Raw genomic sequence first — 12386 nt, 5'->3', positions numbered from 1 at the left:
TACTGCAGCAAGATGCACCATCTTGCTGAAGCGGTCAACAAAGACCACAATACCAGTCCTCCGCTTGTTGTCTTGCGGAAGACCAAAAACAAAGTCCATTGAAATGGACTGCCAGCACTCCGACGGAGTCGGTAGTGATTGAAGCGGAGCCTGCGAGTTCGGCGCAGGCTTCACACGCTGGCATACCTCGCAAGCACGAACGTACTTGCGTACCCACTTGTACTGGTGACTCCAATAGAAGTCACGCGTGAGAAGCAAATATGTCTTCTCACGGCCAGGATGTCCCGATGTCGGGGCATCGTGGTACTCATACGTGATCTTGAGCTTCAGCTCATGATCATCCGGCACGACAATGCGATCTGCGTTGTCGTCGACTGCGCTGTAAAGCAGCAGACCATTGTGTACACGATAACGGTGTACACGGGCACGAAGGTGTTTGGCCAGCTTCTGACGGGACTTGTCAGAAGGTGTGGAGAAGTACTCCAACAATTGTTTCGCATCCGCATCATGTGCGTATGCGGCCTTCACTTCGTCCAGCAAGGACGACGAGGGTGTAGTCGTCCTGACGACGCCAACTGCGTTGGCGTCGGCCTCTTGCACCGCATAATCTGGTCGACGCGAAAGCGCGTCGGCCACGACATTCAACCTTCCAGGTTTGTACTCAACCTGGAAGTTGTATTCAGCAAAGAATGACAGCCACCGTGCCATTCTTTGTGATATGTGCGGCGACTTGATCGCCGTACGCAACGATGCGTGGTCGGTGTAGACCACGAATGGTCTACTCCCAAGTAGATACACTCGAAACTTTGCGAGTGCATACTTCATGGCAAGGAGTTCCTTGTCATGTACCGGGTAATTGCGCTCAGCTGGCTTCAGCTGACGCGATTGGTAGTAAACCACACGATCACGACCTTCGTGATCGAGTTGCATCAGTGCGCATCCGATCGCGAAATCGGATGCATCGCACACAACGTGGAATGGGCGATCTTGGTCGGCCACCGCCAAGATCGGCGCCTCAGTCAAGCCCTGCTTGACTGTTTCGAAGGCCTGCTGACAATCAGCAGTCCATTCCCATGCAGCCTCTTTCTTTAAGAGCTGCGACAGCGGGCGAATCTTGCCCGCGTAGTTGCTCACGTACTTGCACAAGTACGTGGCGAGTCCAAGGAATTGCCGCAGTTCCTTTACATTTGAAGGCGTAGGCCATTCATTGATCACTCTGACCTTTGCTGGGTCAGGGCGTACGCCGTTCTTCCCCACGAGACACCCAAGTACGGGTATCTCGGTCGCCCCGAAGATACACTTCTTCAGGTTCGCGTAGAGCTTGTGCTTTCGCATGAGCTCAAGCAGCTTGCGGAGATGCTCTGTATGCATCTCCACATCCGATTTCCCATTCACAGCCCGGCTGTGAATGAACACGTCGTCGAAATAGCTCGGTGCGAAGTCGCGCACCGAGCGCAACAAGTGCGTGACGCACCTGTTGAACGTCGCTGGGGCGTTCTTCAGCCCCTGCGGCATCACGAGCCACTCCCAGAGCATGCCGCTCGGAGTGCTTACCGCCGTGAGAGGGATATCACTCTCACGCATGAGGATCTGATAGAACCCGTCTCTCAGATCAAGAGTACTGAAGATAATACTCGAGGTCATCGAATCGATGATCACATCTTTTCGAGGTATCGGCGTCTGCACCGGTACCGTCGCATCGTTTAGCTTATTGTAAGCATGAACGATGCGCCACCCGCCCTGTGGTTTCTTCACACATAACGTGGGCGCGCTGTGCGGGGACTTCGATTCCCGCACTTGTCCTGCATTGCGACGACTTTCAAAGAAGTCGTCGATTGCCTTGACTTGCTCACGCGGCAGTGGTCACTGTCGCGTAACGCAATACTTTGCTCCCGGCACGAGATCAATCTCGTGCTGAACACCCTTGTCCTGCGGTAACTCCGCAGGAATGTCGCCCGGGAGTACATCCTTGTACTCACGCAAGACATTGTAAAAGGGACTCGATTTGAGCGAGTCCCAGCCTTGCTCGTCGAACCGTTCCTTCTTCGACTTCGCGCTGAGGGTCTCCGCGCCCTCAGTGATGAGCTGATTCAGCTCTTCTGCTTCACACGTCATCCTCTCGACGTCCGAGAGGATGCAGATCTGCTCGATGCGTCCATCGTGCAGGTCGCGAGCGAAACGCTTCCAGCTTGTGACTGGGAGCGACATCAACTCCGACGCTAACGTCGGAGGATTATCCAGCCTCATCTTCTTGTATTGGAGACCAATACTTGTACGCGTCAAGACACTCAATGTCTCGACGGTCGTCTCCAACTCCTGTGTCTGCCCGGCAGACACTGCTTGTAGCGTCTAGGTCCCTGACCGAGACTTGCGCAGCTTTTCTCGCTTGCGTCGTTCACTTCTCGTGCGGAGCCCGGCTCCGCGAGTTTCTTCTTGTCCAGGCCCGGCCGTGGACAGTTGTTCCTTGTATTCGCCGGCGGGTTTTACCCGCGGGCGCACGCGTTCAAGCCCGGCTTGATCGCGCACCGCTTCGTCGTGCAGCCCGGCTGCACGCGAGCTCGCAAGCATTTCCGGTGCGGGACGTTTGCAACCGTCCGCACTGCTTGCAGCGTCGGCTCCCAGAGCCGACGCGCCTTCTTTACCTCGACGCCTAACGGCGGAGTGTCTTTCGACCAATTGTGTGTCGACATTACCTGTCGACACTACCGCGTCGCCCCGGACGCTTCGAGACCCTCTCGAATCGGATTGAACCAGGCCCTGCTGATTCGGTTCACATCTTCTCCCAACGACTCTCGCAGTCGTTGGCGTTCGCTTGGGGTGACCGGAGACAGCCGCATTCCGCGCTGTCTCTAGTGGAGGGCCGCATGCACCACGTGGTGCATGTGCTGCGCCGACAGGGCCATCGCTCTCTGTCGCGCTGCTGCTGCTCCCGAAGTGCATGATCGTGCGCTTCGTCCAGTCGATCACCGGATCATGCCGTGCAAGCCACGGCATGCCCAACACCATATCGAACTTATCGTCCAGTTCGAGGACGATAAGCTCGTCGACGAACTCCTTCTCTTGGTAAGAGAAGCGTACGCGTACGATACGCTTCTCGGTTCTAACAACGACACCCGTTGCTAGCCTCACTTCCAATAGACTTCGAGGTGTTTCCACCTCCTCGAAGTCAAGCCTTGGAAGACTCTGCAGTCGAACAAAGTTGTTCGACGCACCACAGTCCACTAGAGCACGAAGAGACTTCTCTCTCTTCGAGCTTACCTTCAGGATGACAAGGTTCGGCTTGTCATCTTGCTTCTTGCAGTGAGATTGACTCTCACTGGGGGCAGCGATCTTCATTGCAGCGTGTCCGATGTCGACACGCTCCATCGCATCACCAGCAGGGCGCCCCGCGCCTGCTGGTCCCTTTAGTTTTTTGATTGCCCGTGGCGATACCCAGTATCGCCACGACGGCTCCTCGCCGCGTGCACAGGTGCTGTGCACTCGCGGGCATAGTGACCGATGTTTCCGCAGCGGAAACAACGCACATTCGTTGATCCACGACGCTGCTGGGAACCAGCAGCTGTCGCACTCGAGAGGTCCATTGGTTCGGGACCTCCCGACGGCCTTGCCACCGGTCGTGGCATTAGCCGTGGGGCGTTCACATGCAGTTTAGCCTGCCGCAGGCTAAACTCTTCTTGCATTGCGAGCCCAATTGCAGCCTCGAGAGTATTTGGATACTCTCGGAAGAGATAGGTCTTCATAGGCCCATCTCTAAGGCCTTTCATGAACGTGACGACCTTTGTCGCCTCGTCGATCGGGTTGGTCACGATGTTCGAGACCAAGTATCGTGCTCTTTGTCCGTAAGCATGCACGTCATGCTTGCCCTGTTGCAGATCGAGGAACTCTGCCCTCGATCGGAACTCGTTCTGCGGGGGCTCAAACGCTTGTTTGAGCTCCTCCTTGAACACCTCGTACGCGCTGAAGCACGTAGGGTCTGTGAGTCGGCGTTCGTACGCCCAACTCCTTGCTCGTCCGTCAAGACATGACATGGCGAACGCAACCCTCGACAACAGGTCGACGATACGTCGAGCAGTAATGACAGTGTCGGCCTCGACAAGCCAACGGAAGAGAGGTTCCCCCTCTCTTCCAACATAGCTGCTTACGTGGAGTTTCAATGACTCCACGCGCGGTGTGGCCGATGGCGACACCGAAGTTCGAGCAGCGGTTTCACGCTGTTCCTTCACGATGAAACCCAGAGCAACACCGTGTTGCTCCGTCGGTGATAGCGTTCGCAACATCGTTGCTACCGCCGCTTCCCCAATGACCGTCGACAGTCGTTGGAGGGCCTCCCACTCTGGTTCCGATAGGTGGGGGCAGTCTGCACGCGCAACATGCGTTTCAGACGTGTTTGGGCTACCCACGAACATGTTACTGTCCGAGGGTGCGTTCTCAACCCCGCGTTCGTATTCCATACGAACGTGTTCTTAGTCGGTCGTTGGACGGGCTACAAAGTGCTACCAGGTGTAATGGGTCTGCTTAGACCCACTACTTTAGCTTACACGTGTGCGCACGTGTATGAGGAAGCGTAGGAGTATTTACCTTAGATCCAGTCTACTTGTATCCACAAGTATACTTAAATCTAGATAAAGGAACCGAACGATAGCTTTGGTGCCAAATGAGAACTGTATTGATTGTAAATGGGGTTTCCTCCTAAAACTGATATTTCTAATGAGAGGTTCTGCCATTGGATGGATGGCAGAACCCTATCTAATGAATGACTCTCATTGGTAGAAAGATGTTGCTTTCTACCAGTCATATCTCTTTGCTATGAATGTGGACCACCCTGTGGTGGTCACCTGAATGTATGCCTTAGTGCATGTTGCACTAAGGTAGGAGGTGAACCGAATGTGTAGCCCCGCTACACTCCGTCTTGGCGAAAAACTGTACTCCGACCAACTCACCATACTTGCGCACCATCTTGTCACGGGCGTTGGCCCAAATACGAGAAGGTGGGAGTCGGTGCTCCTCCAGTGCATGCACTTCGATCATCTCACGCATTTCCTCTCGCACGTCAATCTCTCGAGCTGTCACACGAGTACATGTGTGCTCGCCCGTAGAGACGATATCATCGGTCTCGCTGTCCGATGTACTCGGCCGCACAATTAGCCGCGCCTTGCATCCACAGATCCTGTTCTTGCTGCACACGTAGTAGCGAGTTCCGTTGGTGCTCTTGTTCTTGTAGTAGTATCGGGAGCCTGGGAACTTCATTGTTCGTTGCGGCTTCAATATGTGTAGCAGCACGAGAAGCGAGGAGCGGAGGCTTGAGAGGTTAAGCGGAGGGTTGCGGGGCTTGTAGTGACTGGGGAGACTATTTGAGAATACGGTGTTGATTGGTGAGGCATGAAACACTTTAGCAGGGCATCAACAACGCAGATAGGCTACATAGGTGGGCAGGGACGACGCAGACAAGGTCACGAAGACGAGAATGCTATTTTTGAAGGCTGAATGGGGTCACCGAGGACTTACGAATTAAGGTTTTGGTACTATTCCCAACATGGCGATAGGAACACCAATTTAACGTTTTTTTAGGTAAATAACGGTCAATGAGTGTATTGCTCGCTGGGTTGCTTATTGTGAACTGAACTAAATCAATGAATGTTTCACGCCCCTACCTACCATTGCTGATCGTCCAAGTTCAAGCACGCCACTCAACTTGATGATGGTGCTCGACTTGAGCCACCACACACTGGATGCTGCTGCGTCTAGCTAAGGTTTCCATAGAGGCAGGTCGTAGGTACTACCGACCGTCACACTACTACCTGTTCCGCCAACAGACATTGATGTAGTTGGTGGTCTTCACAGTCGTGCCGCGACGGACAACGAAACGTTTTGGCTACCAGTAGAGGTAACCTGGTGGCATTGTAGACAGATGTACTGCATGCCATGTAGTTTCGTTGTCGAGTAGAAGTTTGTAAACGTTGCACTTTTGTGCTGAAAATTGTAGAATTTACTCAACGCTCTGGGAAGCAAGCAGCCGAGCAGCGTCTCGTAAGCCACCGAGGTCTACGCAGAACTCCACACCCGTTTTATGGCCAGTTCACACTGCACCCCAACTCGTTTTCATGGGAAGTCCCTACTGTGTGTATACAGTGTATTTGGAACAAGGGCTGCAAAGATGAATGCAACGAACCAAGCACGTTGATTGCCCCCAGTGGATTGCATCCTGCGCCAGTCTGGATGCCTTCGTAGCTTTGGGCATTTCGAGTGCCACATCCTCGCAGCATTCAAAACTTGTATAAAACATCGGTACCCTAGGATGTGTGTAAACCATCGATGTCACCTGCATACACGTACCGGTAAGCAACTCGACGCCACAACTGTCTGGTCCAACCGCATATCCCTCCGCTGTAACCATAGTGTTTTTGTTGGGGTCACCTAGGGGCGTCAAGTTTTACGCTCACTTCAATCGAGCGGTGCATCAGCACGCCGCCGCCTGGTCTCTCCATTTCGCCATGTCGGAGTGGCAGATGGCGAAATCGAACAGGATACCGTCTTGCTAGTCGCATGACATCCACGATAAAGCAGATGGATCATCCGAGCTCAATAGATGCACCCAGCGCGTGTGCAACCCGATCAGGGCGTCCTCGCCCGTGCCGATACGATCGCTTCGGGCAGCCGCACCCTCTCTAACAGCGGGACACTACAACAAGCTCCGCAGTCTGCCACCGCCACCAGCATGTCATTCCCCAATTTGCTTCACGCCGCTCACGAACCTCCAAACACTCGCGATAATGCAGTTCTTCCGTCCCATTCTCATTGTGGTGGTGGCTATCGTGGTCCAGGCCACGGACGCCTTCACGGTCGGATCGGCCACCGGTCTCGCTGCCGGAACCACAGGCGGAGGCAGCGCCACCCCCGTGTACCCCACCACGACGGCGCAGCTCGTCGCGTACCTAAAGGACGCCGTGCCCCGTGTCATCGTGCTCAACAAGACGTTCGACTTCCGCGGCACGGAGGGCACGACGACCGAAGCTGGTTGCCGCCCAGACTACACCCGGGAGTGTATCGCCAAGAACAATGGCTACAAGAGCCAGGATGTCATCCTGCAGAGCGGTGGCATGTCCAACACGGGTGGCTGCTCGGACGGCACCAGCGTGACGGTCACGTACGACAACGCAGCCATCACCCCACTCACGGTGACTGGCAGCAAGACCATCCGCGGCATTGGCACGAGCGGTGTCATCATGGGCAAGGGTCTGTGGCTGAACGGCGACAATATCATCGTGCAAAACATCCACATCACGGAGCTCAACCGCCACTTGGTGTGGGGTGGCGACGCCTTCTACATGCAGGGCAGCAACGGCGGCTCGACGGCCATGAACAAGATCTGGCTGGACCACATCAAGGTCTCCCACGTCGGCCGTCAGTTCTTGACGACGAACGCCGCCAGTGTGTCCACGATGACCATCAGCAACTCGGACTTCGACGGCCGCACGGACTACTCGGCTACGTGTGACGGTCGCCACTACTGGTCCTTCATCTTCTACGGCAAGAACACCCGCTTCAGCATGCTCAACAACTACGTTCATTCAACATCGGGACGCTCGCCCAAGATCGGTGGCGACAGCAGCGCCAACGTCGTCGCGCACATCGCCAACAACTACTGGGCGGACAACTCGGGCCACTCGTTCGAGATCGGCGTCAACGCATGGGTGCTCGCCGAGGGCAACTACTTCCAGGACACGACGCTGCCGCTGCTGACCGGCTCGGATGGCGCCCTCTACGCCGCCACCGCCACCACCGAGTGCAACAGCTACCTCGGTCGCTCCTGCGCCGCCAACGTGGTAGACAACAGCGGAGCGTTTCAGTCCCGCAACGGTGCGACGGCTCTATCCACGGCAAAGTCGTACTCGGCCATCTCCAGCTACAGTCCGAGCGCGGCGAAGAAGCACAGCAAGACCACCAACAACTTCGGCATCGGCGTGCTCAACTAAGGTGGCGATGCGCTAGAGTGAAGAAGCATCGCATACACACTACCAGTAGATGTACATGTATTTTGTTTTCTGTAGGCACCGTAGCCGTGCAAAAGTCGCTGTCGTACAGTTTCAACAACTAAGTCAATACCAACAGCCTCATCGTTCAAGACGTACATCGCGATAACTTCGTCGTGATGACCGTGGCTCACCTTTGTGTCTTTGTGCGGTTCGTTTTTGATGCAATAGACTGTAGCATCCTTGTGTTGGACCTGACCTCTACATCGTGGTCTTCCTTTTGAAACACACATCAAAGCAAATGGATTCGTACAGAAAAATGCTTCAAGCTTGTTGAAGTGCAGTTTGATAGTTGCTCCGTTGCTGCCAGCAGCAACTTGCTGGTGACCCAGGTCTCCCAATGAATCTTCGCGCGTGTCGTCGTCATGGATGCCGGTCAAAACATCCTACGCTTTTGGCACCTTCATACGACGTGATCGCCAACAATGCAGCTGGTAACAGCTCATGCAAAACCTCTCTTTGCTATGGAGGCACACACGGCGTACAAACTCGGAGTCCTCTACCGGCCGCCTAGGTGTGCAGTAGTTATAATAGCACTTTCGATTCTGATCGTCTCGACTCTTTTGCCATGAAGCTGTTCTCGATCCTCGTTCTCCTACTGCTCGGCGCTGGTCTCGTCAACGGGTATGCCAACCCCAAGCTGTGCACCGGAACCTGCACCAACGCCCACGACCCGTCCATTATTCGGCGCGATGATGGCACCTATTTCCGCTTCTCCACGGGCAACAAGATCGCCATCCACTCGGCCCCGGCGTTGACGGGCCCATGGACGTATCTCGGAGCTGCAGTGCCCACTGGCTCGAAGATTAATTTGACGGGCAAGGATGATCTCTGGGTGAGTGTGTTCGTTGTCCCTGGATGTTATCCTACTGATAGTGACCCACTCGTTCTGTTTTGTAGGCCCCAGACGTGCACAAGGTTGGCGACCTGTACTACTTGTACTACTCGGTGAGCTCCTTCGGAACTCAAAATTCTGCCGTCGGCCTCACCCGGTCCACGACAATGGAGGCAGGCTCGTGGACCGATCTTGGCAGCATTGGCGTCACGAGCGACTCGTCTAAGAAGTACAACGCCATCGATCCGAACCTGTTCCAGGTTGGCAGCCAGTACTTCCTCAATTTCAGCAGCTACTGGCAGGACATCTACCAGGTGAAGATGAAGTCAACTCCGACGAAAACCGGTGGGGCAGCGGCGTATCAAATGGCGTTCACATCCAACTACGAGGTGGTCGAGGCTGCATACATGTTCTCGTACAACGGCTACTACTATCTCTTCTTCTCGAAGGGCACTTGCTGTGGCTACGACACGTCACGACCTGCCACGGGGAAGGAGTACCGTATCCTCGTGTGCCGCTCAAAGCATGCTACGTCCGGGTTTGTTGACAAGAACGGCAACGACTGTACGAACAACGGCGGCACGGTTGTGCTCGAGTCTCATAGCTACGTCTACGGACCAGGAGGCCAGGGGGTGTACAATGACCCCAAGTACGGCCCCGTGCTGTACTACCACTACGGCAAGCCGCGCTTCATTTACCTTTGTTGTCCTATTATCACTGACGGCTTTCCTGACTGTTTGGTGCAGTGGACACCCGGATTAGGTATGCGGATGGAGACAAGAAATTCGGTTGGAACCAGCTCGACTTCTCCAGCGGCTGGCCCACCGTCTAAGCACTCTCAGAGGAGCGAGGAGGGGTCGTCGATGCAGTGTGTCATGAATAGGGTAGAAACCATTCCTATGTTGATGGTAATTTTCTTCGGAAGGCCCCTGTTTTGGGAGAACGCTCTTGGGGTTAACTAGCACATGCATGTACCAGGCAGTTGCTACGCCTACGATTCACTGCATGTATGAAGAATCTACATGCACCATAAGCTTACGCCAAATTTGTGTCATCCTGACTGACATGCGAACAACGAGAACGCGTTGACAAGTCGTCGCGACAAATACTTGATCGCTCCTGTGCCGTGGCATTCCCTACGGGTGCATTGTCGTGCCGTCAGGCGGAGACTTTGTGTGTGCCAACCGGGATTCAGGAAGAAATGGATTCTTGTCAAGATAGGCATTTCAGTGGGGTCCAAGCAAACGCTGCCGATATTTGCATTAGCGCTTTACTACTATTAGAAAGGATTTAGAACCGTTATAAAGTCGTATTGCCTGCAACTTGTGAATAGAATTCGCTCAATACTACACCTACACTGAAAGCTATGCGCCTCAGAGCTCGTGGTCCAGGTTGCCAATGCGTCTCGATTCTCGGATGGAGCCGATAATGTTTACCATACACTTGATACGTTTGGGTCCTTGACTCAAGGCTTGAGCACTTCCAGCAAATCCATACAATGCTAATCCCAGCCGGGACCCTAGATTCATCTGGCGGGTACGCCACGCCACAGTCAGAACATACGAAACGTCGGTGAAAAGTCAACACAACGGTAAAGGCACAGCCTGATGGTGGACTGTGCTGTTCGAACGGTGTGGCGTGTCAACGGCCCAACAAGAAGAGCTCTTCACTTTCAATTTTGACAGCACCAATAACGAAGCCGTGCCTACTTAAAAGCATGAAGGTGCTCTCCATTCTCGTCGGACTTCCTCTCCTCGTTGCTGGCCTCGTCAACGGATACACCAATCCTCTAACGTGCACCGGCACCTGTACCAATGCCCACGATCCGTCCATTATCCGTCGCGATGATGGCACGTACTTCCGCTTCTCCACGGGTAACAAGATTGCTATCCACTCTGCTCCAGACCTGACGGGTCCTTGGAAGTACCTTGGAGCAGCAGTCCCGGATGGCTCCAAGATCAATTTGGCCGGCAAGGATGACCTCTGGGTGAGTATTTAATCGCCTTGTCACTCCCAATGGTGCTATTTGTTAACGGTCTCGTTCGTCGACTAGGCTCCTGATGTCACCAAGGTGGGCGACATGTACTACCTGTACTACTCAGTTAGCTCTTTCGGAACTCAAAATTCTGCCATCGGCCTCACCAGGTCCAAGACCATGGAAGCGGGCACGTGGACTGACGCAGGCAGTGTGGGTATCACGAGTGACTCGTCCAAGAAGTACAACGCTATTGACCCAAACCTGTTCAAGGTTGGCAGTCAGTACTACCTCAATTTCGGTAGCTACTGGCAGGACCTTTTCCAAGCCAAGATGAAGTCGACTCCTACGAAGAACTCGGGTGAAACCGCGACCCAGTTGGCCTTCACCTCCAACTACGAGGTTATGGAGGCCGCGTACGAGTTCTCGTACAACGGCTACTACTATCTCTTCTTCTCGCAGGGGTCGTGCTGTGGGTACGACAAGACCCGCCCGGCCAAGGGTAAAGAGTACCGCATTCTCGCGTGCCGCTCGAAGAGTGCGACGTCAGGTTTTGTCGACAAGAACGGAAACGATTGTCGTAACAACGGCGGTACCGTTGTGCTCGAGTCTCACGACTGGGTCTACGGACCAGGAGGCCAGGGGGTGTACAATGACCCCAAGTACGGGCCCGTGCTGTACTACCACTACGGTAAGCTGCTCTCACTTTGTTCGTCTGTATGTACGCTGTCACCATTATCTAACACCATGTTCATTGTAACCTTGACGCGCACGCAGTGGACACTCGAGTTGGATACGGCGATGGCGACAAGCGCTTTGGCTGGAACAAACTCGACTTCTCGAGTGGCTGGCCTAAGGTGTAAACTCTCCGTGCCAATGTGCAAGAGTGATAGAAGGAGGAGATGTCTGTGTTACGCCAAACCCAGATTCCTGCTTGGAACGGCGTGTGATCCAGTGCGTTCTTACAAATATATGTGGATGAAGACGATAAACTAGTATCCGAAGTTTGGAGCACACACTTCAAAGTATTCATGGCTCTGTGCTTAATTTATTTTGAAGTGAGGATGTCATTTAGTCAATCCTAGCGCCACCTAGTGCTCGTGCCCAAGACCTCTGTGCTTGTCGTGCACCGAGGGCTCGCTTGTGATTGTTTAGCTGCAAGTTTACGACGACAGGTTGAATATAGCGAGGCCACAGCGGCGGTTGCTGCTCGCAACAATCGACGCGCGAAAACGTGCTCGAACACTTGCGATGCAACACAAAATCAAAATGACTTGCGGCAGTGCCCATGGCGATTGCACGAAGCAGCTCCTAAGAGCAATCCAGAATAATCAGCGGATATGTTTTCGAGGTTGACTCATTTAGCGATGCAACACAAAATCAAAATGACTTGCGGCAGTGCTCATGGCGATTGCACGAAACAGCTCCTAAGAGCAATCCAGACTAATCAATGGCTACCAAAGGTGCGCTGGTAGTTGTGATGCACTGCGTAGTCTGAATCATGCTACGAAATCTGGTGGCAAGAATCCGTTCCAGCCTGCTTCGC

The 12386-nt window shown here is 54.0% G+C and overlaps 2 protein-coding genes across 2 annotated transcripts; both read left to right on the top strand.

Annotated features, from left to right (window-relative positions):
• Positions 1-8598: 8598 nt before the first annotated feature.
• Positions 8599-9697, top strand: KRP23_440 (putative arabinan endo-1,5-alpha-L-arabinosidase A; the record flags this gene model as incomplete). Its single annotated transcript, XM_067889120.1, has 3 exons — positions 8599-8865; positions 8931-9543; positions 9612-9697. The coding sequence occupies 3 exons, from the start codon at positions 8599-8601 to the stop codon at positions 9695-9697; spliced, it is 966 nt and encodes a 321-aa protein (XP_067750999.1).
• Positions 9698-10582: 885 nt separating this feature from the next.
• Positions 10583-11703, top strand: KRP23_439 (putative arabinan endo-1,5-alpha-L-arabinosidase A; the record flags this gene model as incomplete). Its single annotated transcript, XM_067889108.1, has 3 exons — positions 10583-10852; positions 10919-11531; positions 11618-11703. 3 exons carry the CDS (start codon positions 10583-10585, stop codon positions 11701-11703), a joined length of 969 nt encoding a protein of 322 aa, XP_067750998.1.
• Positions 11704-12386: the final 683 nt, after the last annotated feature.

Source organism: Phytophthora ramorum (genome assembly GCF_020800215.1).
Source record: "Phytophthora ramorum isolate Pr-102 chromosome Unknown Phyram_PR-102_s0001, whole genome shotgun sequence".
NCBI lineage: Eukaryota > Oomycota > Peronosporomycetes > Peronosporales > Peronosporaceae > Phytophthora > Phytophthora ramorum.
This window is presented reverse-complemented; position numbering and strand designations above follow the sequence as displayed.